Raw genomic sequence first — 26,566 nt, forward strand, 5'->3', positions numbered from 1 at the left:
GTTTGTTTTTAATATGTTATTTTTCTAGCTCTTTTCTTTTGTCCTAAAATTGTCATTGCAAACATATGAATAGAAAATCTGAGGTTATTCTTTCCTGTATAAGCTGGGATTTGAGGCTCAGTGTGTAGTAGGGGTATGACAATGATTACAGAAATAATTTGTTGAAGAGCAAGGGACAGGATGATTCGCTAATCTCAAGCAGTAATGCTTTGGCCAAAAGACCAGACTGTCATAAAGGAAAATAAAATGGCATCTGTTTAGCACATTTAAAGTGGGAGGACTTGAAGTTAACTACAGACTACAATAATTTTGACATGCTTTTATGTCAGTTACTCCTATGTTTTGGATTTTGACACTGTTCCAGAACAATTATTCTCCACAGCACTTCATGTATGTCTTTTGTGTATTTGTGGGCTTTATTACAATACTTAACAACAACAATTTATTTGAAATAAAGACAAAACTTTCTTTCCTTTCCTTTACAGCTATATTTATTCAGCAATGCCACTTCCTGCGACAGGCTGGCCATTCTGAGAAAGCAGTGTCTTTGTTTCAGGCTCTGATTGACTTCACCTTCTTTAAACCTGACAGTGTAAAAGATCTGCCAACAAAGGGACAGGTAGCAATTTCCATTTAAATGGGTTTATGTCCTTGTGCATTACAGAGAATGCTGCAGCAGAAAAATATTGATGAATTTTAAGGACATAAGGAAAATACTTTGAATTGCAACTGACTTTGTGACTCTTCAAGGTGGTGTCTGCATTGGAAAAATATTGTGGGTCCTCTGGAACTACATGCCAAACTGCTGCTGCTTCTGTATATAATGGAAGTGCAATGACCAGTCATACCTTGTCTTCTTTCTAACTAAAATGACAGAGAAAATTCGGCTGGCTGACCAGAGTGTTGGCAGTCAGTGCTTTCCTGCTTCTTTTCCCCAAAGTTAGAAGTTCTCCCCAAAATCCTTTTATTATCCCCACCTTCTCCAGCATCCACTGCTAAGACATTATTTTTTGCCCTCTAGATGCTGTTGCCCATCAATGGAGCAATCTTTTACTTTAAATAATACTGGTGTCCTCTTAAAATGCCGGAAGTGTAGACTTTAATTATAATTATCATGCAGGATGGAACACTTGGCATAGTTGCACAAAAAAAAAAAAACAAAAAAAAAAACAACAGCAACAACAACAACAAAAAACAAATAACAAAAAAAAACCCTGTTACACTTCCAACCATTTGAAAAGACTGTAAGATTACCTGTAGTGTTTAAATCTATTAAGAAGGCAGGATGGAAAGGAACCTAAATTAAAAGGACAAAGTCTAGTTGGAAAGTGCAGTTCTTGAAAATAATAAAATGCCAGATTTACAGCTGGTGGAACATCTTTAATTCTGCCCTCTTGTAGAATCATGACTCAGTCTTGAATTACTTGCTTCCATACAGTTTTCACAGTTTACTTTCTCACTTTTTGCAAAGAATAAATCCATAAGGAGTAGAATTAGATTTGTAAACCCTGCATTTTTTCATACAGTGATGCTGATTTTTCTTACAGTAAATTTTGTTGTTAATATTTGTATTTGAGTCGCATCTCAATGTCCAAGCCAAGGTTTGGTACACAGCAGAAGCATGAAGTAGGAGAGAGATGGTTATTAGAGCAAAGTATACACAATGCAGGGGAGGAATTGATCAGTCTAAAGGTGATAGATTGCATACAAGCAGTGAAGAACTACAACCCTGAACTTCTGATTCACTGGAAGGTGCCCTGAGATTGTTGATCACATGAAATCTGAGAAATAAAAGGCCTTACTGATCTTTTCCTCTTATCCTCAGTCCACTCATGTTTATGTCCAAGTGTAGCATTTTGATTTGATCATAGGAGTATGATTGTCTAAATCATCATTCTATTATCCAAATTCTTCATGGTCCCAAAAAAAGATGGGGAGGAAAGGAGATTTGGGTTCTGAAAGCCACATCTTGGGGACTTCAGATCTTTACCCTTGAAGAAGCGGAATAGGATATTTGGCACAAGAGTCTTCCGCATTCTGTAAAAGCTTAATACAATTTTAATTTTTGTTTGTTTTAAAAACAATCCTTATGTTAAAGAGAAGAGCTGATGACAGTTGTGCTGTGCCACAGACATAACCAAAGTACTCAGGTGTTGCTGCAGCTTCTTAAGTAGCATCTAACAAAATCTTTAGATACAGAAGCTGCTCACCAATGAGTGACTGTAGGGGTCTGGAAAACTGTATTGATCCAATCAGTGTCTGTACAACAGCAAAAATTATTCTAAATATGTTTTGTTTTTGGTTTCCCCTGCTGAAAAAACAGGTGGAATTCTTTGAACCCTTTTGGGATAGTGGAGAACCACGAATTGGAGAAAAAGGAGCTAGAGGCTGGAGGGCATGGATGCACCAACAAGAAAAGGGTGGCTGGATTGCTGTTGACAAACCTGGTATGCGCATGTCAATATGTGTCGTTCCTATGTCCATGTATTCTTCTAACCAGTTTGTTTTGAATGATAAAAGCTGTTTCTTCTCATGTTTTTGCATACAAGTTTTCAAAAATATTTACCACGATCAAGGTAAACTGTATCATACCTGTCAGGGAAAAGCATGTTTTTGAGTATTCTGTGTACCGTGTTGTTTATGGAATACTGTCGTCTTTCCTAGGGACTAGAATTGAGGGAGAGGATGGCACATCCTCTGGAAAGGCTGCAAGTGCAAGTGCATGGTTGAGACCCATTCCCACTTATTAAAGTGGAAGGAAAATACCTTCCTTAAGACCCTTTCTGCATATTGATACAGCAGGTGGGATTGTAGTATTTAGATGATAGTTGCCTAAAAGTTTCCAAACTTAGTAATTTTGTTCCTAGGAGCATATATCTGAAAGAGTTCAGTTTCTTATAGCAAATAATACAGTAGCAGTAAGAGGAAAACTTTCCCTTTCTCTCATTCTTGACAACAGAATGAAGGAATTGCTTTTTCACCTGGCTGGAGTGCTTCTTGGATAGAGAACATGTAAAACTGAAGGCAATTGTCTCAGCAAGGGATTCAGAAAACACCTCCTTGCTGCTTAGTGCCACCCTGTCCTCTCTTCTACAACGCCTCCCCTAATGTCAAGAACTATTTCTCAAACAGATGCATCTTGAAGGGAAGCAGGGGGTTGGAACAAGGTCTGACCAAAGATGAACTGGCTTTGTTTTGCTGCTCCTGCTGAAGCAGCAACTCTAATGAAGCAAGTTTGGCTCTGCTTTTAATAAAGGAAGTGAGAAATGACCCTGTGTTTCCCATGTCCCTGGGTTAAAATGAAAACTACCTGTCCCTAAACTGAGGTCAGCACTTCCGCTGCTGTTGACTGTGGCCATTTTGCTCACAAACTGAGAAGACTCATTATAGAGAACAGTTGTTGGTCTAGGGCAGGTCCAGCATGTATGGTGTAAGTGCTATTCCCCCTTGCTATCAAGCTCAGAAGTTTAAAAAAAAAAAAAAAAAGGAAAAAAAAAAAGAAGACAGTCTTACAGACCTAATTAAAGATTACAGCTGAATCATTGGTTAGATTGTAGAAATGCTGTCGTTTTTCCTAGAGGAGTTGGTGAAAGGAGTGGCTATAATTCACCAGGGAAAGGAAAGAAAGGGCACGGTGCCATCAGTTTATTTTACTGGAAATTTATGTGTTGTGAATTGGGAATGTTTCACATAGTTAATGGTAAACATCACAACAAGAATTTGGATATGGTGTAAAAATGGCATGATTTACTACCAAAAAAAAATAGTGCAGGTAACCATAAATTTTGAGGAAGTTTTTTTTTTTGGAGCAACAAGGAAGTCTCTACAAGCGTCCCCTTAACATTAACTTAGAAGGACTTATCACTTACAGCAAGGAATTAATATATACCTATCACAGGAAAAATGTGCTGATAACGTCTAAGTACCAAAAGGATTATCAGAAAAGTAGGATGAGATTAAATACTTTTGTTTGTATATGTTTAACTACAATGGTCGTTTCTGTTGTGTGTTGCTTAAAATTTTGAAAAATACCAGGTGTTTTAAAGCAGCGTTGTCAGTCTTAGTTTGCAATGTTTCAACATTGTGATAATGCTTTTTGAGGAAACATAAGTAAAATGTTTTATGCACATGAATGTTCATAGAGTGCATTTGAGATACCATGCCCAGATATGAAGTGAAGAAACTAAACTGCATAAAAAAGTAGCTACTGGCCCTTTGCTGTGGCTTGTAAACTGCTGTTGTTAAGTGCCCCACAGCCTGCTGAGGATTTATTGTTATCTCTGTGATAAAGTTTGGGTGCTGACACTGATTTACTGATTCAAATAGGTTGGAAACCTGCACTTACAGAGATGATGTCAAAACCCAGAACTATGATGTGGAAATTTTCAGCTCCATCTTGGAAACAGATGCAATGTTAATAATAAACAGGCATTTTAAAAATAGCTAAATTATATGTCAAGTCTGGTCTTTGGATGTGATAGATTAATTTTTCTTTAATATTTGTGTGGGTGTTTTGATCTGTTTTTAGATGATGATGATGAAGAAGAGATAGATGAAGATGAAGAAATAAAGGATAAAACTCTCCCCAAGTGGCACATTTGGCTGGATATTGAATATTCTCGTGAAGCAAGACATTGGCTACCTTGGAGGCCAGACAAAACCAAAAACCAAACTGAAGAAGACTGTGAAGATCCAGAAAGACAGGTCACTCTAATATAATAAACAGTGGGAGATAAAATTAGCTTTATGTTTGGATTCATTGCCAACAGATACTTTCAGAGGAGTAATTCTTTTTTCATTTGTTTGGAATTCAAAAGTCACCTTAGGTTTTGTGCTGAGACTGCTGAAATCCATAGGAACCTCATGGTAAACTTTGGGCTGTAGGTGAATAGCCTTGCTGTTCTGTGATTTCTCTCAGCTGTATATGGAAATATCACAGACTGTGTTTAAGATGATATCCACATTAAATAAACAAAAGTTTTGTTGCCTGAATTTAGATTCAAGTCAGATATTTGGACTTTTTTTTTCTTGGGAGAAAAGGTAAAGTCAGACATTGGTTGGGCCTTTTAACGCATTTTTATTTGGAAAAATCAATAATATATTTTTAGACTTTCATTGTGTAAGTGTTCTGTATGGGTCTCTGATAATCTAGAGCAAAGAAATCTCTCGAGAGCAAATTTACCAAAATTTCTGACTGGGAAAATGCATTGCTTTTCCCTTACCATTTAATAGTAATTATAAATCTTTATTGACTTCAAAAGTTTCTTTAGTTACATAGGTTTGTTGATTTTACTTGATTGCATAAATTGAGTTTTGATTTGTTTTTTGTTTTAAAGGTTTTATTTGATGATCTTGGACCATCCATGATCCAGCTTTCTAATCCAGACCTTCAACATCAACTACTGTACTCATTTTTGCAATTCCTGGGAGTGCCATGTATAAGTAAACTCTTTCCTCCCAACCTCTATATTGCCATGGACGAAAATAACATCTTTGACAATGTACTTTCTGATGAAAAGCCACTGACGTCTATTGATGTGCCACTATCTGGATTCAACAGTATTGGTCATATGGACACGATGCTAAGAGGCAGACAGCATATAGGCCACTATAAGGATGGAGAGGAGTTCATACAGAATGTTTTTCATGCTCTGTACCTGCTATTTTCAGGAAAGGAAAAATCTAACCTGTCCATTTGTTGGTTACAGTATGAAATATCTAAGGTAATGAGAAATCTGCATATAACTGCTTTTGTGATGTGTGATTTCCTTGTGTGTTTATGTTTAATTAGAATAACTTTTCAGGAAAATTGTCTTAGAGGACTGAGTATTCAAAGCAGTAAGTGTCAGTTAAGATTGCCCTGGGGGCAAAAGAAAAAAGGGTAAAAAAAAACAAACAACAAACCCTGTTCTTCAGTACATTTTATACAGAAGCATATTTTCATGTAGTAAAGTATTTCTTGCAGTCTTAGATAAATGTTAACATATTGTCTACTGCTATATGATACTTCATATGCTAGACAAGAGTGGATGCAAGTTGTTCTTTTTACAAGGCAAAGTGAATGAGCCAAGAACTTTCATCAATATATTGTGCATAATCCCCCAAAGTGCATAATCCCCCATACCATGATATTAGCACCTTATGAAGAAACCCACTGCTTCCTTTACAAGTTACTTTTGCAGTGTTATTGAAGGAAATAACACCTTATCACTTGAATCTGGATTTAAGTGAAACTGTTCACTTAGATGCCCAATAGATGCCCAAAAGACTGCAGTTTCTCTTAGCACTTCAGAAAGTTTAATTTTGTGTTTCTTTATGGAAGAGTTCTCTGCCTTTTACCCAAACATCATCTAACCAGAAGGTTTCCCATGAAATCTCCAGGTTTTTTTCCCCAGCAGATTTCTGCTGTGAAAGTTACGTGGAGATTTATTTGTGCTGGTCATAAGCTGCATCTAGCCAGACAGGGATTTTTATTTAGTTCTTCTCAACCATTACAGGATAGCAACTCCTTTTTTGGATGAGTTGGCCTTTTAAACAAGTGGAATTTGATACTATTTAATGGCAGTGCCAGGCATGAGGATGATAAGCCTGTGCAATTTGGGTATGTTGGAGGAAGCTGGCAACAGGCAGCTCTGACAACTTACAGTATTCAGTAGCAACAGCTCTGGCCAGTGGTGAAATATGGAACAATATGAAAACAAAGGCAGTAATGAAATCAAAATGCTGTGAGGTTTGTTTTTTTTTCTTCTTTTTTCTTTTCTTTTCTTTTTTCTCACCTCTCTCAAAATGTGTTCTGTTTATTCTTCGTTGCAGGTAGTTCAGTGTCTCCAAACAAAAAACAAGAAGAAGCTGAAAGCACAAGGAAGGAAAAGTAAAAAATTGGCCAAGAATCTCCTTAAAGCACCTGACAACCGAAATGACCTTTCCCTCTGGAAACTGTATGCCTACCTAGAATGGCTGCTTGGAAACACTGCTGATGCTAGGAAGGTATTTGACACAGCTCTGAGCACAGCAGAGACGGGAGGATTGAAGAGTCCCAAGCTGTGCAGCCTCAGTCTGCTTTATGCTCAGCTGGAAGTGGAACTCCTGGAAAGCCTGGAAGGAGCTGTCACGTCACGCGCTGTTCATATATTGACTAAATTGACTGAAAGTGGACCGTATGTGCCCTATAATGGACAAGTGTTATCTGTTAATGTCCTGAAAGCTCGTAAGATGTATGAGCATGCACTGCAAGATTATTTAAATAAAACACCAGTTTCTGATTGGGATCAGGTCGGTGAGTCTAACCAGCTGGTTAACTTGGTTGGTTGTTACGCAGTGTTCCAGTACTTGACTGTTGGGATCGATGCTGCGGTATTGGTATATGCACAGGCTTCGGAAAAGCTTCAAGTTCCTGCTCCAGAGAAATGTGAAAATACCGGAATGAATTCTGGCGTTCAAAATCTTCCCACCACTCTTGAAGCTGTCACACTGCTGCACACAAATTTACTCAGGTTCCACATGAAAATTAGCGTTTATCCTTTGAATCCTTTGCGAGAGGCCCTAACGGAGGCACTGAGGAGATATCCTAGCAACCAGTCCCTCTGGAGGTCGTACATCCAGGTCCAAGGGAAGTCTCACAGTGCTAGCAAAGCACGAAGGTTTTTTGATGGTGTCACGAGGTCTACCAGCTCTTTAGAGCCGTGGCTGTTTGCAATCCAAGCAGAGCAAATGAGAAAAAAACTTACTGAGCACGTCCAGAGGTAATATCTTGCAGCTCCTTGTGATAACACTTTTTTTTTCTGTCTGATCACGTAACAAAGGAGAGAAAATGCTGTCGTTCTTTTCTACAGATGAAGATGCTATGACTAGGGAGGGTTATTTGTTTGAGACCAGACAGCGAGCTGGTGACAGAATCCTGAACAAAATTAAAGGCCTAGGTTCTAGTCTCATGTCCTTTCTGCTGGCTCAGATTGTGTGTTGCTTGTATTTGATTGCTCGACTCTGACATCAGGATGGTACATACTTATTTGCATGATTTTTAAATGACTAAGAGCCTGCTTAGATGGCCAGAGTAGACATGATGAGCCTATAAACTGCTGAATTTTAATATGTACAGCAAAAAGGAGTGTAAAACAGAGCTATATTGGTTTCTGTCTGAGCTCACTGCCCTACTTTACTCCTGAGTCGCAGAATACAGTGGTAGCAGATCTGTTTCCATAGTGAGTACTTGAGGGTTCGGTTTTTATATGGGGCTGTTGCTAGGTAGAAGAGGCTGGAAATTTCCTGAATTTGTGGTGTGGTCTGGGCTTGGGTATTATGCTCCCAGGAAAGAAAAAAGGGGTAAGAAATGTGAGGAATAGAGGTATATGTTTGTTCTTAAACCTTAGCCTCTTGTCAACCCATTGCTACAAGCTACCTATGCCATGCTACCTGTGTATCTACAATACTGCCAGCTTGGTTCTTTGTGTCTGCACATAGCAACAGAGATTTCTAGGAAAATGTTATCTGGAGGCTTTCCATAGCTGTAAGCATACAATATTAGCACTTGATGAAATTATCAGTATGCTTTAAAATGATGATGTGCCCACTGCTTTGATTGCCTCAGTCTGGCAACAGGCATGCACTCGTAGCAGTGACATTCCTGAGCTGTCAGGGTTTGTGATCCTAAATTGTAGTAAAAATTCTACTGCCATCAAATGTAAAGGACAATTGTGATTTGATTTACTGTTAATTGCAGACTGACAATATGATGGTTTTCATTCTCGTTACTGGAAACCCATGTTAAAATTCCAGAGTGGTGATTTTCTCTGTGACATTTAGCTCCTTTCCAGATTGTTTTCTGCTAGCACGGCTGTTCCTGTAAATTACATTTGTATAGGGACAAGCTGGATGTTGCAAGAGTGCAGCTGAACTACTGCAAAGGAGATAAATGGCCTGTGAGTCACGAATTAAAAATAATGTTTTATAATGTTGTGACAAACTAAGCAAAGGTCTGTAGTATGTGTGACTGTTTCTTGTTCTGTTTCTCATTTCTTCATGTTTAAATGCATAGAATTCATGAAAGAAATGAACATCAAGAGTAAAACAGTAGCATACATAAACCAAGGTGAGATACAATGCTCCATGGAGAGTACATTACATCACATTCTGCCATGGCTAAGGTTATGATGAGAGGAAACATGACCTTAAAGACCCTTGAAGAAAGAGTCAAATGAGGAGCACTAAGCTTGAGTGGAGCAAGCTGCCAGGATAGGAAAATGCAGAAAGAGAGGTGATGCTGCCGTGAGTGCTCCAGGCTCTTCCAACACAAGCATCAAAAATAAGACAGTCTGTATCAGCTGTAGATAGAAAGAATTGCTTCAGTGAAAAACATGAAAAACATTTTGTGTTGGGCCTGGAACTTGTGGGATTTGAAACTGGTTTCCTGTTCCAATCACAGTTGACATCCAGAGCTGTAACCTAGGGCTTGATACAAGACCTACAGATGGTCTTACAAAGGTAAATTTAAGCAGACTTGCCTGGGTACCAAAAGAAGGCTTCTTGATCTAGACTTGCATTTGGTTTGAGCTGCTTTGCCAAGTTTTGAATGATACAATGTCTGGAATGAACACTAAGGTAAGTGTTTTAAGATTATATGATAGCAGATGATTATCCTCAGAAAAATCATCTCCAGTTGAACAGGGTTAATTTTCCAGCATGCTGTAATTTCCACAAAATATCTCATTTAGCTACTTTTAATGGAATTTCCTATTTAGAAAACTGTTGATTAGATTAGAAAGTGCTAAAAATCAGTTTTATGACATTCAGAGTTCACAGCATGAAATGCAAAATTGTCCATATACAGTGCTGTATGAACAGAAGACAGTATGTTGATCTTTACGTCTGAACGTGGTCCTTTATCTTGTGTTTAAGTGATTATGTTTTTCTTTTTTCCCCTCTCTGTTTCAGGGCAGATGTTGGTGAAATATATTATACTATTCCTGAAACTGGATTAACAAATAGGATTATAGCTCTATTTGAACATGCCATTCAGAGTGAAAATGGTACCCATTGTCCGCTGCTGTGGAGGATGTATTTGAACTTTCTGGTAAGAAGAGTGTATCCATTTTACTACATCTACCATATCTGGAATTTCTTATGGGCACAGCTATGATGATATATTAAAAAAGAAACACTAAATGGTGCCATAGCTATATGATTTTCAAGGTGACTTATTTGTGAATTGTAATGCTGCTTATTTTTTGGCATATTAGGGAAAATTTCCTTTATAAAGATCAGAAGGAGTGATAGCTTCTGACAGTGTGGTTTTAATACAGGTGCATGTAAGTTATTGTGGCTGCCCTCTCACACAAGTAAAACTTACTTCATGAGATATCAATAGATGGATTCCCCCTGGTTTGTCTCACAATATAGAGGCTAGTGGTCAGGGTAGCAAAATTTAAGGAAAAAGGAAGCAAATCTAAGGAAGGAATGTAGGATTTTATGATTTTTATATAAATAAGCAGTGATGACTTGTATTCGTATCTTAGACCTACTTTAGTGTTCTGTATGGAAATTGTAAGGACTCTGATATTTCAGTCAAAGCTAGATCCCGATCTTGTATAACTTCACGGCATCCCAGAATGGCTGAGGTTGGAAGGCACCTCTGGAGGACATCTGGTCCAGCCCCCCTGCTTCAGCAGGACTTAACAGAGCAGGCTGCCCAGGACCGTGTCCAGATGGCTTCTGAAGATCTCCAGGGAGGGAGACTGCAGCCTTTTTGGGCAACCTGTGCCAGTGCTCAGTCTCCCACACAGTAAAGTACTTCCTGATGCTCAGATGAAACCTCCTGAGATCCAGATTGTGCCTCTCACCTCTTGTTCTGGCACGGGGCACCACTGAAAAGAAGAGTCTGGCTCAATCCTCTTTGCGTCCCCTTTTCAGTTATTTGTATATATGCATCACTATTCGGCAAAGGGAGATCAGGACACCTGAACAGCACAAGTTTCTGCAACCAACATCACAATAATATGCAAAAGAATTTCTGGATTTTAAGAATTGACAAGGGAACTTGCTCATTTTTAGCAACAGTCAGAACAAGAGAAAATGTGATTTTGTGCCTGAAGAGCTCTTCTTCTCCAAACATCTCAATGCATTTAATATATTTTTGCTATCCAACCGTAACAAGCTTATCTGGAGTGAAAAAGCATATGGGTATAGTCTCTTCAGTGCACAAAAATAATATATTATCACCTTCACAGTACCAGAGATGCTTTTTTGTGGTGTAAGTTCTGGGTAGTGATGCACACTCTTGTCCATTGCAATATTACTGTGAAATACAGGCAAAGGCACTGGCTTCAACTGAAATATTCAGTGGCAGCTTCTGCTGCTGCTCTCTGTTCTACTACTTGTCTCACGAGTAAAACACTGAAACGCCCTAAGGACATCTCTTTGATTACACAGGTAGTCATCACTGTAACCTATCCAACTGTATAGCTATCACAGGATATAGTAGGAAGGACTCCTCAACAGAGGAACACCGAGCTTTTCGTTGGGAATTTCTTTTGTCTCATAGACAGTTGTTTTATTATTTCAGTTATTACTGTATTGAATTATGAACGTTGTTTTTTTTTTTTTTTTTCTCACACAGGTTTCAGTAGGAAAAAAAGAAAAAAGTAAAGGATTGTTTTATAAAGCCATTCAGAACTGTCCTTGGACAAAAGTAAGCATTGAAAAAAATAAGCCTGTCATCAGTACTCTAGTTTTTGAAGTTCTGTATTAAAAAAAAAAAAAAGTTATAATTTAGTAGTTATCATAATGGGTAAATGAAATGAAAGTAGAGCTTTCCAAAAAGCAACTATAATATTTTCTGGTTTGTTTGTTTGTTTGTTTGTTTTATGGCAGACTTCAGTAATTTCCTTCAGCTTTTTTTTAAAAAAAAAAAAAAAAAAAAAAAAAGATCTGAAATGGAGACAAACATAGTGGTCAGTGCTGTTTGGCTGTTTGCATTTCAGAACAGAAAGGTGTTAAGGAGCACCCACAACTCCCCAAATGATGGCTGAGTATGCTGCAAATGCTCCAGCACCTCTTGATCTATGAGTTTTATCTTTTTGAATACAACTGTTTAGTAACAGTTGGAAAAGGCTTTGGTTAAACATCTGCACTGCTGTGAATGTAGAAATTCTGTTTGTATTATTTTTAGGAAGTGTATGATATTTCCTGTGTTCTTGCTGCAGGGTTGTTTGCATGTCTGCATACTCTTTCTATTATGTGTCTTGCTGTGATAGAAAAATGGCAGATAAAAAGTTCTCATTTTACCATTGCCTTTCCAGGTACTGTATATGGATGCAATAGAGTACTTCCCTGATCAGCTACAAGAGACACTTGATCTAATGACTGAAAAAGAATTAAGAGTGCGGGTACCTATGGAAGAGCTGGATCTACTGTTAGAAGTCTAAGAGAAGATTGTGTAAGAGCAAAGAAAGTACACAAGCTAGTTCCAAAACTAACACTTAGAACTGTCTCTACAAGCTGGAGCTCTGTTGGGACTTGGGTACTATGTACTTTTTTTTTTTTTTTTTTAATTTTTTTGTACAAGTTGCTATCAAAATGGAGTTCTACTAGCTGTGAGTATTCTGGGATCAAGTACTGCATTTTGCCCACAGAAATGCATCCATTTCTCTGAAGTATTCCTGGCTCCCACAGAAGGATACCCTCTCGCAAATATCCTCCTGTTGAATGTTGCCCACATTTCTTCTTCTATTGTTTGAAATTACATTCCCTGGAGTTCAATAGAGATTCAGTACATGCCAATTATGGTTTGGTGAACAGCACAGGAAATAAACATCTGCCAAGTGGATGCTCCACTGTCCTCCAGCTGGCAGACTTCAGTAATTTCCTTCAGCTTGGTATGCGTGTGTATATATAACCACCGAGTCAAACAACAGTTACATCTGTTCATAAACAGTGAAGGCCAAATCTTTGCTTGTGCAGGCACCTATTTTGGACTTGTATTTGTATGTTTTGACAGATGACCATTTTAATATGTATATTTATGAAAAATATACCTTTAATTTTTAAAATTCAAATGGAACTCGATTTTCTTTCTTTCTTAATTTAATAAGATTGTTAATGTATCAACAATGAAACTTTATCCATAGTGCATCTCTAAGCAGCCCAGTTTAAAAAAAGTTTTTGTAATTGATTACTCTATTTTGACCCAAATATAGGCAATCATCATGAGAGAAGTAGAGGTCTATGCTGTATTTAATCCTCACCAAAGAAGGCAGAATAGTCGAAGCATGACTGTCTCATTAGTAGCTTCAATTCCAAGAATCTTTAGGCCAGCTTCTAGAGAAATAACGTGAAATATGGTAACAATTTAGCAATATAATTGTTACACGTTTATTTTGTAAGACAGAAGATGCTGAAATATCTAAAAGACTGCATTTAGCATTCCTGCTCAGGACACCCAAATACTCAGAAACTAGATCCTCATCTGAAATAGAGTACCTGCAGCTACTGAGTACCTGAAACTGTTTCAGAGATTTTGGTTTTGTTTTGTTTTGGTTTGGTTTTTAGAAGAAAACAAACAACTGTCACTAACAGCACTAAAACAGTTGTGGGTCATCCAGCTGGAGAGAGATGATTACATAGAAAACTGTGGCTGGAGAAAGTCACACAAGCTCTAGCTCATTTTTGCCTAATAGTGGCATAGCACAAGATACACGTTAGTTTAGGCTGTGCTTCATTTATTCATCTTTGTTAAAGTATTATAAATGTTACAGGGAACATGCATAATTTTTAAATAATAGTGCATATTCTAAGAGACTTAAAATATCCTGGTGATTGTAGGTGATGCTGTTTTTTCTATAAAATAACTTTTTTTCCCCAAAGCTTAGTTATCTTTAAAATCCATTCTTCTTTCCAATATGAGACCACCTGAATTGGAGGTAAGAGTTACTTAGTGTATTGAATGGTGACATCAAAAAGTAGGTTTTTTTTATAATTTGCTTTTGCTCTCCTGTCAAAGCAGAATGCCATTTCCTCTAAAGACCTGGAAGAGGCGTGGAGGTAGGGATGAGGGGCAGCATTTTTGTGCTCCTGTGTGTGTCTCGTCTTCAATCACCTTTCTATTCCATGTGATCCTTCCTCTGGGGTCTTTCCTCTCTTTCTCTTTTGCACAGCTTTTCCTGGTGCCTCACTACAGCTGCTTCCTTCACTTGGGATGGTCAGAGGCTGGTTACTCAGTGGTGCTCTTGGAGTAAGTCTTGCCTTTTAATTCAGACCCCATGAGATTTTTTTGTCTCTATGGTGAAGTTTTTGATTTGAGTTCAGAAATGTTGGAGAAAGTGGTAGAAGTTAAATTCTGCTTTAAAAGCTAAACATTTGTCAAATATGTATCTTCTTCAGCTAATGTTGTGGTAGTCAGTGTACCAGAACACAGTTCTTGATCTTGTTTAATACCTTGCAGCTTTCCTTGTCAGTTCCACCAGCCTCTCTGTGGTTGTTGCTTCGAGCCTGCCTTACCCACTGTGTCCCAGATAAAAAAGAAAGCCTTGTTTACTGCATGTTCTAAAGCTCTTGAGCCCAACAAGCAGAGACGAGGCCTCCTGTCATGATTAGAAAGTGCTTGCCTAAAAAAGTGCTGGCTTTTTGTGAGTTTTTGAGGGAGACAGATCTCATAAGATTTACAGGAATGGGTAATAAACGTTGCTGTTTTTTGCCTTTCTCCAGATGAAAACCAGCTCTATTTCAGGGTTCCTGTCATCCAGATAAACATTCCCCTCATATGTAAGATTTGTTTTTAACAATGAACCACAACTTTAACATGGAAAAACAACATCTCTTGGCCTTGCTGCTGCCATTGTTGTTAACAGCACTGGCAGTTATCAAAGGGATTGCTTTATGTGTAACTAACTTCCAAATTTCTGTTACTGTCCAGATTTTCTTCCCACAGAAAGTTTCCACAGCAAAGACTGTGCTCTACTTAATTGCATTCTGTATACCAAACTTACAGCTTTTAGTTATATATGTATATATATATATAAATATATATAAAACAACTTTTAAAATTAAGCATGTAGGGTTTGGAAATAAATGAGAACTGCCGTTTGTTAATGGTACAAGTATTTTACCCAAACAGATTACTCAGTGATATTAGTGTAAAGACCTAAATATTTCTTGTTTTTGGAAGCACAAATGCTAGATACAGAGTACTTTTCAGTAACAGATACACTTTAAGGGTTTAATTTTTTTCATTAATTTTTATGTATATATTACTTAGGAAAGCGAGGTACTTGGAGGTGACTTTTGTACTAGTTAGTTAGGCATGACCTGCTCCCCACCCAGGGTAAAAAAAAAAAAAAAAAAAAAAAGGTACTCTAAGAATAGAGGCAAGTTGCAGTACTTGTACAAGATGGCCCTGCCTAACAAGAACAGAGCGGTGAGGAACCTCCCAATGTGCTCTTCACTGTGCACAGGGGTGTGCCAGCACTTCTTGGTGGACACAAGCCTGACTAAAGCAACAACAGTGTAAGTAATTCTTAATTACCACCAAAGCAGTTCAGTTCAAATAAATGTTTTATTGGGAAACAAAGCGTTACACTGACTGAAAACCACAATCCACCAGAATTTAACCTCTTCAGGAATGAGAATTAGCTAGACTAGGTGGTTTTACACACAACAGTCATCTCAACCAGGCAAGAGTTTCCAGAAGTTCCTTAACAGGCAGAGATGACTTAAAGATACAGTCCCTCGGGGGTTCCCTCCTGCTTCTTATAGAGAACGTTCTCTTTTGATTTTTTGAAGTCTTCATTTGTTACTTTCATTCGCCGTTCCCTCAATGCCATCAATCCAGCTTCTGTACAAATTGCCTACAACAGAGAAAGCAGAAAAAGTTACTGGTTCTGCAGCTACTTCAAACACCACCTCAGAAGACAGCTAGAGCTATATGAAAAGGTTCACCACAGGCTGTAGTGCTAAAGATTATTAGCAAAATTAAAATGAAGTTTTTCATACTGTTTAGTAGTGCTGAAGCATGTAACACAACCTGGATAAAGCCAGATGTCTTCCCATAATGTAGTATTTCCATGGCAAAAAAAAAAAAAAAGGCAGCTTCACAATAATTCCATTTCCCTCCTGCCCACAGAACAAAGGTATCCAGCTCTTAACAGCAGACTGTTACACTTTTGCACTGGGATGACAAAAGAAACTTAATGCCATGGTGGTAACTCTAGCAAGAGCTCTGTTTACTTCAGACATAGTAGTCTGCTTCCTAATCTAGAATTGTATTTTTTATCTGTGTGCAGCATTGTCTCTAAAAAACGCTTCATATGCTGGACTGTTTTGCATGATTAACAATATCTTGGATACTTCTGCATGATTCCATATAGGTTTGGATACAATTAAACTTGGGATTTAGGTTTTGAACAATGAACAATGGTGATGTACACGCCTTAATATCTGCACCGCTGAGATCGTCTTTTGCCATAATCAGCTCATCCAATGTCACATCATCTGCCAGCGTCATCCTGCTTGTGTGAATCTGAAAGATTCGTTTCTTGGTCTTCTCATCAGGTAAAGGGAACTCTATTTTCCTGTCGATACGTCCTGCACAAAAGAAAAGTTTGCTCTTAGTTGTTTGTTGATGTTGTGTTCTTTTGTGTGCGTGCTTCTACTGGAAAAAGAGCAGGAAGAATGTTTCAAATTCATACTGATGGTAACTATCTTCATGCCAGAATCAATCATGTCTTACAGTGGAAAGTACAATCAGACTGTTCTGTTTGTAATGAACACAAAGGTGGAGCTGAAAAGAGATGCACTGGTGCTTTGTAAAATCCTGTGTAACTGCAAGTAAAAGGCATCTTACTTGGGAGGCATGAAAAACCATATATTTACATGACTCAAGGAAGCTAAGAATAATTCATCATACCACAGAGAAGTGTTAATCCAATACCTATATTCTTGTAACACACTTCATTTTACTGAGATTACATTTAGCTCTGAAGCTAAATGATTACATTTAACTCTGCCACATACACACAAAAAGGAGTAAGTTACTGTGGCAACATGAACCCTTCCAATATAATCTTCTCAAAAAAAAAAGTTGTAAGTATTATGTAGCACTGTAAAACCTATATGTAGAAAGAAGCCTTTGCATAAGTTCTGCTGGAAGTTCCTGCCAGCTATTTCCTGAAGTCCCTACTGCCTGAAAGCTGTTGCAGCTCCTATGCTTCCAACATAATAATCTTTAAAAGGAATGCTATTTTCCATCTCTAGATCACACTTCTTCTCTAGTTTTAGTCTTTAGTAAAAGGGGTTGATGGTACCACATACAGTATTCCAGAAGAATACACACACTGGTAACAGAGTTTACCAAGCTGCCAGAAGTACCATGGTTGCTCAAGCAACGGTAACTAAAATACATGATAGGTATAGGAGGTTTCTTTCCATTTAATTTCAGACCACCCTAACTTGGCTTTTAACATCAGTACAGTATTTTCTGCTCAGTTCTCAAACAACTGCTTTTGATTTGGAGGGGTAAGCCTAAGATGGGGACAAAAACAGCTTATTGAAAAATCACACCTTGGCAACTTCATACTGTGGAAATTTTTCTCTAAACTCCTTGGTTCCATAAAGTCTATTGACCCCTCAGATGAATTATCTATCAGATTAATCTAGAATTATCTTTGCTCTCTATTTTACCTGTGTTACTTAAGAAGAAAAGTATCTTTACAACTCCTTCAATATTTCAGATTTATTCAGAGACTCTACCAGGAAGCTTAGCTTATTCCTTTGATCTCTCTGTGGCTTTCAAATTTATCGTTTAAAAGACACCGCATGTATTTATGCGGGTTTTGGTACATTTTTACTGGCCGTTTAAAAATAGTATGTGTGTCCGTTCAAGCTCTGGGCTCAACATGTAACACACATAAAAATAAGATACTATTTCTCCCTCACTAATCCCTTGTGACTGAGTTCTGATTTTAACAGATACACTAGCACAGATGGAATAGAGACAAACCACTGACATGCGTTCTTTTGACCAGCCCATTTGTTTAATAATCTGTGTGACAAGTCCTTTCACAGGGGGAAGTCTCTTACCTGGCCTAATTAGAGCTGGATCCAGTGTTTCTATTCTGTTTGTGGCCATGATAACTTTAACGTCCCCACGAGAGTCAAATCCATCTAGCTGGTTCAGCAGCTCCAGCATTGTCCGCTGGATCTCTCTCTCACCACCTGAATTTGAGTCATACCTTTAAGACAACAACACAGTCAGAAAAAGCACTATGCAAATTTAAGAACATACTTCACATTAACTGCCATAAATACACAAAATGGCCTTTTTAATATGCCCATGTTACAACAGAATTTTAAACATTTGCCTATAGAATGCAAAAGGCAGGTTTTCACAATCTAATTGTGACATCTAGGTAAGCACAAAGGCACTGATCTATTCTTGTAGCTGTGGAAAATAATAGCAATTACATGAAAGAAGTCTGTTCTTATCCAATGTCTGTAATATAGTTGGAAATCTCATTTATCCTTAACAGATGAATAAAAATATAAAAGAAAAAAAACACTAATTTTTAAAAGGACATGCATCCAAACTGGCAGAAAATAAAGCCTGACAGTTGTTTTTCCCCTTATGCATACAGGTACAACTGTATGCCTTTCAGCCTTACTAACGTGGCTCCTTGTCTTACTCTGCCCTTACTAAAACACAGGTACCAGGGGATGCAGTGCTGTGCTTCGTGCGTGAGTCACTTTACTCTGCAAATACCAGACTAAGTACTCTTCATACAGAAAGCCTTATCCATGTTTAGGAACAGTCTGAAGCAACATAGTGTATATGAAAAATTCTGAGTGTTACCCACTTCCCCATCTGTCCCATCTGTTCTACATATGCTGAAATACATGGGGCAGAAGCTCTTCCATACTGGAGATTGAGGGTGGCAGCTGGGTAGTAAGATACATGAGCATCATTTTGTTTATTTAAGGGAGAACATATGACTGCTTTAAGGACTATCTGAATTGGAGAGCTCCAAGCAGCCCAAGGAGTCTTCAAATAAATACAGCTTGGCTACAGGCTGTACAGCAGCTTAGCTTGACATAAGCAATGCTGATCAAATTCCACATCCATGACATCACACTCTGTAACTTCCCACATCATTCTAAAAACTTAGTTATAACTGTTCAGTTAGCTATTTAGAAAGGCAAACAACACATGGGCATACTCAGTGTTAAATACACTGCTTTACTCTTGAATCACTAAAGCCAGTTTCTGTGTTTGCACTTGCACTGAAAGCATGCCAGACACTTGCACGGTGCCCTCTTCCAGTGCAAGAGGCTGTGTCATGAAACCAGGTAGCAAGAGAAGAGAGGTTAAATCACTGGTCATACCTATTTAACGTGAAAATGTTGTGGTTAGTCTGAATATTTGACCTTTTACTTTTCAAAAATTGCTTAAATCAAAAATAATACAGAAATTGTAGCAGAGCTAAGAAACAGAGTATCAACATGGTTGCAAAAGACTTTCCAGTAAGCCTTTTACTGTCCTTGGCAATACCTCTGTGTGAAGTGGAAGCTAGAACACCGTACCTCTTTGTACCAATGGCATCAATTTCATCAATGAAGACAATGGACGGAGCATGCTCTTCAGCTACACGGAACAGTTCACGCACAAGCTTTGGACCATCACCTAAGTATTTCTGTATAAGTTCTGAACCAACGACTCGCAGGAAGGTCGCTGAAGTTTGGTTTGCTACTGCTTTGGCCAGTAAAGTTTTACCTAATTGCAAAGAAATACTGTAATTAGTCTGCAGGCAAAAAAAAAAATCATATCAAATTTGTGACAGACTGGGCAGTGGTTTAACACTACCCAAGTGTAATTTATTTTTCTCGTGCTAGCTTGGTACAGAACTCTAAGATACCTGTGCCAGGCGGGCCATACAGAATGACTCCTTTGGGGGGCTTTATACCCATCTCTTCGTAGTATTCAGGATGGGTGAGGGGAAGCTCCACAGACTCCTGCATCATGACAAAAACAAATGTGTTTTTATAAACAGCGAGCACTCTCCACAGAAGATCTGTGGGGTTCTTCAGGACTGCATTAATAAAAGTAAGAAAGACAAAAAGAACGCAAGTAATTGCAAGGCAGACCTTGAAAAACATGCATCTTGGTTGCCTGCAATTCTAAGGCAGGCAACTATTCTATCTAAATAGGTCTTCGTATTGCTTCTCTTCACACGTCAAGTTGAAACAGTGAGAGTACCCCCTACTTCAACCTAAACACATGATGAATTTAGAACTCAGCAGTTCCTGGCTCTCAAACACGGGTGGAGTGCTTCAGGGGGCAGACTTTCCTTAAATGATGCTTTCCAGTATGAACTACCAGATGCTATGGATGAATGTTTTAAGCATATTTGTGATTTTGGATGTGTATCCAAAGCAAAAGAGTTGAGTTGGCTGTTTGACTGAGGGTGTTGGTTGATGAGAAGCTCAACACGAGCCAGCAATGTGCACTTGCAGCCCAGAAACCCAACCGTATCCTGCAACAGCAGAGCCAATTGGTTCTGCTGTTGCTCCTTCAGGCTCCTGACCTAACAGCTATGTTTATAGTTCACTTAACAGCACAAATTAGCACATCAGAATACCTTGATTTCCTGAATCTGGTTGTCAAGGCCACCAATGTCAGCATATGTTTCTTGAGGAGCTTTCTCAACTTTCATCACAGTAACTAGAGGATCCGTGTCATCCATCAGGACTCCAATCACAGCATGAACCTAAGGCAAGCATTAAGAGTTGTTAAAGTTAGCTAGCAGCACTGATACAAGATCAAACCAAAACCCAACATCCATACAGTTAGGTGCATGAAATAAATGGCACTAGCCTCAGACCCTGTAATCCTGTGATCCTCAGAACAGAGGCCAGATAAAACAGCAGAAGAGCATGTGCTTCTTTTATCATCTTGCATAACTCACCTTATGATTTAGCAGAACAGAGCAGCCAGGCTCCAGCAAGTCCTTGTCCACAAAAGACAGAATACTGACGTAGTGTTCTGATCCCACTGAGGTGGACACAATAGCATGGTTATCATCAATGATCTCCTCCAAGGTACCCACAGACATCGGTGTTCCCCTCAGATCATCCACCTTTGATCTTTCCTCCTGTTGTCAAGGAGAATCCAAGAAACAACTTAAGAACACAGGCAAAAACATTACTATTCATTAATTTCTGGTTGGGCCAAAATTTTGAGTATTATCTTCAGCTGAAGTGCAACACAGTTAAAAGCTGACAGCACATTTGGGAATTTCATTGTATTAGTCAATTAATTTTACAAGCCAAAAAGAACAGAACTAATTTTTGCTATTGCTTCACTGCCCCGAAAGGCATAAAAGCACAGGCCAGTAACAGAATTCACAATTATTTTAGTCCTATGGACACTAGTATATGGATACACATAGTGAAAATATTCTTTCTTTCTAGAAATTTTCACTAGAAAAATACCCTACCTTCCAAACAGTAACTGAGATGCAAGGAAAGATTTTAATACAAGTAATGTTTACATTGACTCACACATTCATGGCACTCTATTTCCATTGCTTCTGTATGAAGCAGATTACATTAGAGCACTCATTTTATTATTAACAGTTCACTCAAAGCTCACCTCTTGTTTTTCTTCCAAAGGTTTCATTTGTTCTTGATTTCTGATAAATTCTTCCTCCATTAACAGGTAGTCTTTAATCCTCTCTAATTTCAACAGTTTGAGTCTGCACTGTGTGTGAGGAGTCACTGCAATCACAAGTAAAATTTTAGGTCAAAGTCGACCTAATTCATCCATTAACTATTAATTCATCATCAGAATTTCTGGTTTACTTTCTGACAATACTTTCTATACAAACAGCAATCAGTAAGTGACACCATTAAGTAAATCTTGCCGCACTAAATTCTGGTCAAAAAAATTTTTAAATGCTATTTCCCCTACTTTTCTCCTAATTTCAATGTCTGTCTCTTAAATGGGAATCCATGGAATGCATCTTGCATAACAACAATCTTATTTTGTATTTTTTAAGCTTCTATGAAACAAAACTACATCTGGCCTTGTGGTTTAATCACTTGTGTCCCGGGCTGTACATACAGCCCCATCTCGGAGACAGGACTGCTGGGGCAGGCAGAATGCTCACCTAGAGGGAGTTTGCTGGCAGCATCTGGTCCCTTTGTCTTCTTCTTCTTTTTCCCCACTCTGGTTGGAACTGGAGGTTCATATTTCTTCTTCTTGTCCTTATCCATAAAGGGAATTTCATGGGGAAAAAAAAATCAGAATAAAAGCAATGAAAAAACACACACAGAGGTTAGGTACACAGACTGAGAGCTCAACTTCAACTGAACGACTACATAACAAAATTGTTTCCTTTATGATATGGAAAAACAAGCCCAGAAGTAGTATTAATCTCAGCAGTATTAAGAAAATTTTAAAATTTCTTCTCCCGCTTATTTTATTTTAGGCTTCTTCCATTTTCAGGGAACACAGAAAGCTGAAACCTGAACTAAATCACAAACAACTCATACACAAAAGGATGAGGAAAACACTGACACTGAACACTTCTGTTGTGTTTTAATCTACATGTAACGTGCCTTCAGTTTACTGGCTCATATACAGCTCACCACACACAGTATTATACTGCCTTTTCCTAAGAAAACTGACCTCTAAGATTCCACAGCATTACATAAAGACCTCATGCAAACACCTGTATGGTGCCATTTTCAAATCAAAACCAGTTACTTAACTGCCACCTTAAAGGCTTTCCTACCCCAGGCAGATTTACAGGGCTTTTATTTTTATAAGTAAATTTCTACTGCCAAGTATTTTCAGTTTTCCTTTGCACCAAAGTTCCCTTTTCTATTTTTGAACGGCAACCTGCTTTCTCCTGTGTGCATCCAGAAGAGACAAAACATTTCATGCAAACATAACCACACTGTGAACAAAACCCACGGCAGCCAGCCTCTGCAGTAGCACAGCCGTAAGAAAAAGGCGTTTGTTTGGGTTCAGTTACCTTGTCGTCCTTCTTGCCACCACCAGGACCGTGCCCTCCGCTTTGACTCTGACCCTAAATAAAATAAAATAGAATAAAAAAAAATCACAAGGGGCACATAAACGCGGAAAGGCAGCAACCCACAGGCCTAAGCGCAGCTCCGTGTAAGCAGAAGGCCCCCTCAGCCCCCACCTACACAAACCTCCCGCCGCCACAGCACTAAGAGGCTCCAGGCGGCAGGGCAGGGCCGGGCCGGCGGCCGTTGTGGGCAGCGCTGCCCCTCACAGTACCGGGGCCGGCCCCGCGGCGCTGCCCCGCTCCCCGCGCCGTGACTCGGCAAAACGGCAAAACGCGCCGAGGGCTCCGGGGAGCTCGGGGGGGGCTCCGGGGTCCCGCCGGGGCGCTGAGGGCCGAGCCCGGTCCCCCCTCACCCCAGCCCCGGCCCCGCCGCGGCCCCAGCCCCGGCCGCGTCCCCCCCTCACCATCTTCCCTCCGCACCGCACCGGAAGCGCTGCGCCCGACGGTAGCCGGCAGGGGACAGGGCGATGGCGGCGCTACGGTACGCCGAGAGGGACAAACGCTGCCGGCAGGAGCGCGCTGGGTTCCTCCCGGCCGCCCTTTTAGGCGCCGCTGCTGTGTAACTTTTTCTGGTTTTCTTAGCGGAAGAAACATCCCGTGACAGCCAAGCGTGACGTTTTGAGCAGTCTGGGGGCGGCAGCTGTTGATTAAAACGAGTGGAGCGGTGTGCTCTGCCCCTCAGTGCCAGAGACTGAGGAGCTTCCAACTCTCCCTTCCCTCAGGAGATGTTCAGAAATTCCTACGCTTTAGTTCATGTCAGAACCAGAAGCACACAATGCTCACTACATCTCATCATCAACCAGCTGACACAATGTTAATATCCATAAAAACGATACTAAATCTTGTAAAATTATATTAAATCTGGATGCATTGGAAAAGCGTGTCTTAGTCTTCCTTGTCAGTCCAAGTGACCCCTCCTAACCATGACGAGAGGGGTCTTTTCATAAATGTTCAAAGCACTCTGGTATTGTTGTGCCACAAGTTGTGTTTGCAGCTCTCCTCTGCTGTCTGCACCTGTGAGGGAAGCCATCCTGCTCGGGTTGGTGTCATGGCAGGGGATTTAAATACACCATGGTGACAAAACTGTCAGTCATGTCTTAGCCTTGGCAGACATACTGCAAAGTCTGCTCTCAATGTGTGGCCTGGTGCTGTGAAAACAGATAAGTGAACACTACAGAGAGTAGCCTGAAATACGGAATCATAGGGTATCTGAGTTGGAAGGGACCCATAAGGATCATCAAGTCCAAATCCTGGGTCCCCAACGTTTTTCCCCATAAATAAATATTTTTTCCCCCATCTCCCCCATAAATAAATAAATAATAGAATCATAGAAGGAACAACAACAAAAACAAAAACAAAAACAAAAACAAAAACAAAAACAAAAACAGAGGTAATGTTTTGCAATACTGATGGAAGGATCTTCTACTGGACCTGTGCCTGAACTAGCGCACTGAGTACTGCCTGCAGCAAGTGTTTACAGAGTGCTACCAGTACAGGTTGTTCTCCACCTGTAGTGTGAGCTACCATGTGTTTTGATTGTTCCAACAATATAAACAGGAATTAACTTTGTGTATAAAAAGCCAGCAGCTCTTCTTCCAAAAGTCTGTTTTCCTGTAACATTTTTTCCATCTGTGTTTTCAAAATAAATGAAGGCAACCAACCTTGTTTTACAGTTATTTGCAGAGAGAGTAACCAGAAAACCTTCTCAGTAATGAAAGAATGGAAATACAAATCAAAGAAAGTGAGTTTTTTTAAATGTATGTCTAGGAATGAAATCTAAATTTTGGGACTTCTAACTGCCAATAAAGAAACATTGTGGTGAATTTTCTGTTAGGACTCCTTGCTGTGAGCAGATCTGTGTGGGAGTGCAGCAGCAGCGGAGAAAGAGTAGTAAATATTCTTTGAATTTGTATTCAAAGTTAGTCTTTTTTTTTTTTTTTTTTTTTTTTTTTTTTCTTTCCCCAAGACTCGATGCTTCCTTTCATCTCTCCCATCAGCTACTCAGTATAAAAGCACAGAGTTTTTTTCTTTTAAGAATTGCTTTTCCTATAAGCAGCCATGAAAGAACACTAGTGAAGAAATCCCCCAAGTAAACATACTACCTGTCTGCAACCTTCCTGGGGAAAAGCTGTAGAAACTTTCAGTGTTTCCACTGACATTCTCAACAGTAAAGCACAGACTGAACACAAGCATGTGCTCAACCCAGAACCAAACACCTGTTTGGGGTTGAGCCTGTTTCCCACTGCTTGCACACACAGAGCTGGGCACAGCAGCCCCGTCCCTGTTTTGGGCCCACCAAGTTTGCTCCCCACCTGTCCCCTGCAGCACCCAAGTGCCTGCCTTCTCTGCAGGAGCAGTCACTGTGCTTTTGTAACACATACTGTATGGAATTTACTGTCTTACAGGATCATACCTGTTTATTTGTTTATTTATTTATTTATTTATTTAATCTTACACTGTATCGCTAAACGACTATCCTCTCACTAAAATATATACACCTGTCCTCTCTTCAATCTCACTTTAGATTCAGGTATACCCATATTTATTTACAATTATACCTGGTAGGACTGGTTTCATAGAATTACAGAATCATTGAGGTTGGAAAAGACCTCCAAGATCACCTGGTCCAACCATCACCCTACTACCAATGTAGTCCCTGAACCATGTCCCTAAGCACCACGTCCAACCTTTCCTTGAACACTCCCAGGGATGGTGACTCCACCACCCCCTGGGCAACCTGTCCCAAAGCCTGACCACTCTTTCTGAGAGGAAATGTCTCCTCATTTCCAACCTGAACCTCCCCTGGTGCAACTTGAGGCCATTCCCTCTAGTCCTATCACTAGTTACCTGCTAGAAAAGGCTGACCCCCAGCTCCGCACACCTTCCTTTCAGGTAGTTGTAGAGAGCAATAAGGTCTGCCCTGAGCCTCCTCTTCCCCAGACCAAACAACCCCAGTTCCCTCAGCCACTCCTCACAGGACCTGTGTTCCAGGCCATCCACCAGCTTTGTTGTCCTTCTCTGGACATGCTCCAGGGCCTCGATGTCCTTCTTGTACTGAGGGGCCCAAAACTGAACTCAAAAAGTTACCATGCACCGCCCGGGAATCGAACCCGGGTCGCAAGAATGGGAATCTTGCATGATACCACTACACCAGCGGTGCAGCTGTGATTCAGATTTCTTGTCACTTCTTATAAAACCCAGATTTTAGTGTCTTGTAGCTTAGCAGTCATTTGAAATGGGAGAATTATTTCATAAACTCACCAGAATGGTAGGAGTGTGGGGTGAACCTAAAAGCTCAGCTTTGCATTTCTGAATTCACAAGACACATCTGTGATAGCAATCTGGTTTTGTAGCTTTTATAAATATTAGAATATGAGAGCTACATTAAAAGGATGTTGTCAAGATTGTCATCCAACTCATTAACTTAAATACATGCTATGAAACAGTTGTGGCAGAAAGCAAGAATCACAGAAGGGAAATACTGTGTTTTT

General features: G+C 39.5%; 2 protein-coding genes and 1 non-coding gene across 7 annotated transcripts in view; 1 reads left to right on the forward strand and 2 right to left on the reverse strand.

Annotated features, from left to right (window-relative positions):
• NRDE2 (NRDE-2, necessary for RNA interference, domain containing) overlaps nt 1-12,504 on the forward strand; it is a 28,487-nt gene extending 15,983 nt beyond the window's left edge. Inside the window, exons 7-14 of one of the 2 annotated variants that reach the window (XM_032189242.1) lie at nt 486-619; nt 2,324-2,447; nt 4,529-4,704; nt 5,337-5,723; nt 6,814-7,742; nt 9,931-10,069; nt 11,612-11,683; nt 12,294-12,504. In XM_032189242.1, the coding sequence (XP_032045133.1) occupies nt 486-619; nt 2,324-2,447; nt 4,529-4,704; nt 5,337-5,723; nt 6,814-7,742; nt 9,931-10,069; nt 11,612-11,683; nt 12,294-12,419 (2,087 nt within the window). In that variant the 3' untranslated portion in view covers nt 12,420-12,504. Of the gene's footprint in view, nt 1-485; nt 620-2,323; nt 2,448-4,528; nt 4,705-5,336; nt 5,724-6,813; nt 7,743-9,930; nt 10,070-11,611; nt 11,684-12,293 lie in introns of those variants that run through there. The other variant, XM_032189243.1, reaches the window with a different exon arrangement.
• Nucleotides 12,505-15,525: 3,021 nt separating this feature from the next.
• PSMC1 (proteasome 26S subunit, ATPase 1) lies at nt 15,526-23,546 on the reverse strand. 4 transcript variants are annotated; one of them, XM_032188837.1, is made up of 11 exons: nt 23,480-23,546; nt 23,019-23,072; nt 22,149-22,245; nt 21,632-21,756; nt 20,946-21,131; nt 20,619-20,747; nt 19,896-19,992; nt 19,564-19,753; nt 18,067-18,218; nt 16,418-16,572; nt 15,526-15,836 (listed from the first exon to the last, which is right to left on the reverse strand). In XM_032188837.1, the coding sequence occupies exons 1-11, from the start codon at nt 23,480-23,482 to the stop codon at nt 15,702-15,704; spliced, it is 1,323 nt and encodes a 440-aa protein (XP_032044728.1). In that variant the 5' UTR covers nt 23,483-23,546; the 3' UTR covers nt 15,526-15,701. The 4 variants fall into 4 exon arrangements, with proteins under 4 accessions (XP_032044728.1, XP_032044731.1, XP_032044730.1 ...); XM_032188840.1 differs by having other exon boundaries at nt 23,501-23,524; XM_032188839.1 differs by lacking the exon at nt 23,480-23,546 and adding an exon at nt 23,200-23,270.
• A 2,618-nt stretch (nt 23,547-26,164) lies between these two features.
• Nucleotides 26,165-26,235, reverse strand: TRNAG-CCC. The gene has a single exon. It is a non-coding gene; the product is annotated as a tRNA-Gly (tRNA).
• Between the last annotated feature and the right edge of the window lie 331 nt (nt 26,236-26,566).

Source organism: Aythya fuligula, chromosome 5 (genome assembly GCF_009819795.1).
Source record: "Aythya fuligula isolate bAytFul2 chromosome 5, bAytFul2.pri, whole genome shotgun sequence".
In the NCBI taxonomy this organism is placed as follows: Eukaryota; Metazoa; Chordata; class Aves; order Anseriformes; family Anatidae; genus Aythya; species Aythya fuligula.